The 2980-nt window shown below is 55.8% G+C and overlaps 1 protein-coding gene across 2 annotated transcripts in view; it reads right to left on the reverse strand.

Annotated features, from left to right (window-relative positions):
* Window positions 1-2980, reverse strand: part of SP7 (Sp7 transcription factor) — a 10902-nt gene that overhangs the window by 1116 nt on the left and 6806 nt on the right. For both annotated transcript variants that reach the window (XM_037728982.1, XM_017501781.2), the window contains one exon: window positions 28-2120. In XM_037728982.1, the coding sequence (XP_037584910.1) occupies window positions 846-2120 (1275 nt within the window). In that variant the 3' untranslated portion in view covers window positions 28-845. The remainder of the gene's footprint in view (window positions 1-27; window positions 2121-2980) is intronic.

Below are 2980 nucleotides of genomic sequence, written 5' to 3' on the forward strand. Positions count from 1 at the left end.
AAAAAAAAAAAAAAAAAAAAACAAGGCCTTCTCCACTAACATTTTGTCTATACAGAGATGCATTTGGCTAGAATTTTCTGGCAGAAATGGATCCGCTTCCCTCCCCAGCTCACTCAACCTGACCCGTCATCATAACTTACATAAATAGAATTATTATTATTACTATTCATTACTCCTGGTACATAGGGGTTAAATATACAGGCCTGGGGGCAGCCTCCCTGACCCTGGGGTCACCCCATCTTTGGGATCAGATCCCCACTGGTCTGCCCCCTTCTTGGCACCCTGCCTCTGGCCAGGTCACTAACCCCAATCCCCCTAACCATGGTCCCTGATGAAGAGGCCACCAGGGGGCAATAAATTATCATCATTATCATTGTGTTTGTAAAAAGGAAAAAAGGCTCTGGAGAATGGCAAGCAATGGTGGGAAGCTGGGAAGACTAACTGGAGCCTGGAGGCTGAGGGACAGCAGTAAATAAACTTGAGAAGCAGAAAGGGTACATACATGTCAAGGAGCTAGGTGAAGAACTATTATTGGGAGCCCAAATGGAAAGAAAGTGAGTTGGCATAGCAGGGCCAGAGTCTAGGAGGCTGGAGTGCAGGAATCAGGCACAAAGGGAGGGCCTGAGATGAGACTTTCCAGAAAGCCAGTCTCATGGTGAAGGGAGAAGGTGAGATGAGGAGGCATGCAAGGAGATACCCAGGCTCAGAATGGCCAGGAGGGAGACAGAGGGAGAGATCCCCAAAAGATGCATGCGTGGGGTAAAGAGAGCGATTGTCAAGCAGTGGTCCAGAGAGCCAAGAGAGACTGGCAGGTGAGCCCTGGGGTGGGAGGCCTTCCACCCAGCTCAGATCTCCAGCAAGTTGCTCTGCTCAGGGCTGGCTCCAGGGGCTTTCTCTGGGGTCGCTGGTGAGGCAGAAGGTCGGGGTGTCTGACTGGCCTCCTCTTCCCCAGTGTTGCGGCCCTCCCCTAGCTCCTTGGGGCCACTGGGAGGGGGACCTGGGCCTGGCTCGCCGTGGGTGCGCTGGTGTTTGCTCAGATGGTCGCTCCGGGTAAAGCGCTTGGAGCAGAGCAGGCAGGTGAATTTCTTCTCCCGGGTGTGAGTGCGCACGTGGCGCTCCAGCTCATCCGAACGAGTGAACCGCTTGCCGCAGAAAAGCCAGTTGCAGACGAAGGGCCTCTCGCCTGTGTGCCAGCGCAAGTGGGCCTTCAGGTGCGAAGCCTTGCCATACACCTTGCCGCAGCCAGGGATGTGGCAACTGTGGATGGGCTTCTTCCGCAGCCCAGCTGCTGCTGCTCCCAGCCGCTCTAGTTCCTGGCAGTTGGGGCAGTCACAGGAGGAGCGCCCTGCCCCACTGCCCCCATATCCACCACTGCCCCCAGTGCTGGCACCCCGTGGGGGTTTGGCTCCACCACTCCCCTCTAGCTGCCCGCTATTTCCCACTGCCTTGGGTTTATAGACGTCTTGGGGCAGGACATGCTGGGGCCCTGGTTGCAAGAGGTGGGGAGCTGGGTAGGGGGCTGGATTAAGGGGGGCAAAATCGGATGGGTAGGTGGGCAGCTGGGGATTCAGTGGAGGCTGAGCAGGGCCTGTAGGCAGTGTTCCTTGCAGTCCATCACCCTGGCCCTGCCCCCCACCTAGCCAGTTGCCTCCAGGGTGCATGTCCCACCAAGGAGTAGGAGCGTTGCCCGGGCCTGGTGAAATTCCTGCATGGATGCCCGCCTTGTACCAGGAACCATAGGGGTGTGTCATGTCCAGAGAGGTGTAGACACTGGGTAGGCAGTCAGAAGAGCTGTGCCCCTTGGGCACTAGTAGCCCAGGGTCCTGGGTGCCAGTGGGCCCAGGGAATGAATGGGAAAAGGGAGGGTAGTCATTGGCATAGCCTGAGGTGGGTGCTGGAGGACTGCCTGCAGGTGAGAGGAGCCCATTTGTGCTTGAAAAGGGGGCTGGATAAGCATCCCCCATGGCTTTGGGGGCTGAAAGGTCACTGCCCACAGAGTACGACTTCTTTGTGCCCACTTTGCCCAGTGTTGTTGAGTCCCGAAGAGGGCTGGAGCCACCAAATTTGCTGCAGGCTGCCGTCAGCATGGCCAGGGGACTGGAGCCATAGTGAACTTCCTCCTGTGGAAAGAGGGATGCACTGCTTAGGGAGAGGGGAGGATAGGTGCAGAATGAAGAGCAGCTTTTTAGGACTGAGACCTAGAGACATCCGTAACAGAACAGAGAGGTCAGGGAAGAGTTGAAGAGGGTGGAGACTTACAGGTAAAAGAGGTTGGCCAGTAAGAACTGGACCTCAGGGCAGAGCTCACATGGAGTCACAGAAGGAGAACAGAGGCTGAAGACTGCAGCCCAGTGCCCTAACCTGGGAGGCAGTAGGCAGAGCTCATTCTGGAGTTACTAGGGGTGTCCAAGGGGCCTCCAAGGAACAGGAAGCTCTTTTCTTTTTTGAGGTAGAGTCTTGCCGTCGTCGCCCAGGCTGGAGTGCAATGGTGCGATGTTGGCTCACTACAACCTCTGCCTCCTGGGTTCAAGAGATTCTCCTGCCTCAGCCTCCTGAGTAGCCGGAACTACAGGCGCATGCCACCGCGCCCAGCTAATTTTTTTGTATTTTTAATAGAGACAGGGTTTCAGCATATTGGCCTGGATGGTCTCCATCTTCTGACCTCATGCTCCACCTGCCTCAGCCTCCCAAAATGCTGGGATTACAGGTGTGAGCCACCAAGCCCAGCCTATGTTTTTAAATAAAAAGAAAAGAAGATCGGGCCGGACGCGGTGGCTGAAGCCTGTAATCCCAGCACTTTGGGAGGCCGAGGCGGGTGGATCACGAGGTCAGGAGATCGAGACCATCCTGGTCAACATGGTGAAACCTCGTCTCTACTAAAACTACAAAAAATTAGCTGGGCATGGTGGCGCATGCCTGTAATCCCAGCTACTCAGGAGGCTGAGGCAGGAGAATTGCCTGAACCCAGGAGGCGGAGGTT

Source organism: Cebus imitator, unplaced genomic scaffold (genome assembly GCF_001604975.1).
Source record: "Cebus imitator isolate Cc_AM_T3 unplaced genomic scaffold, Cebus_imitator-1.0 Scaffold285, whole genome shotgun sequence".
In the NCBI taxonomy this organism is placed as follows: domain Eukaryota; kingdom Metazoa; phylum Chordata; class Mammalia; order Primates; family Cebidae; genus Cebus; species Cebus imitator.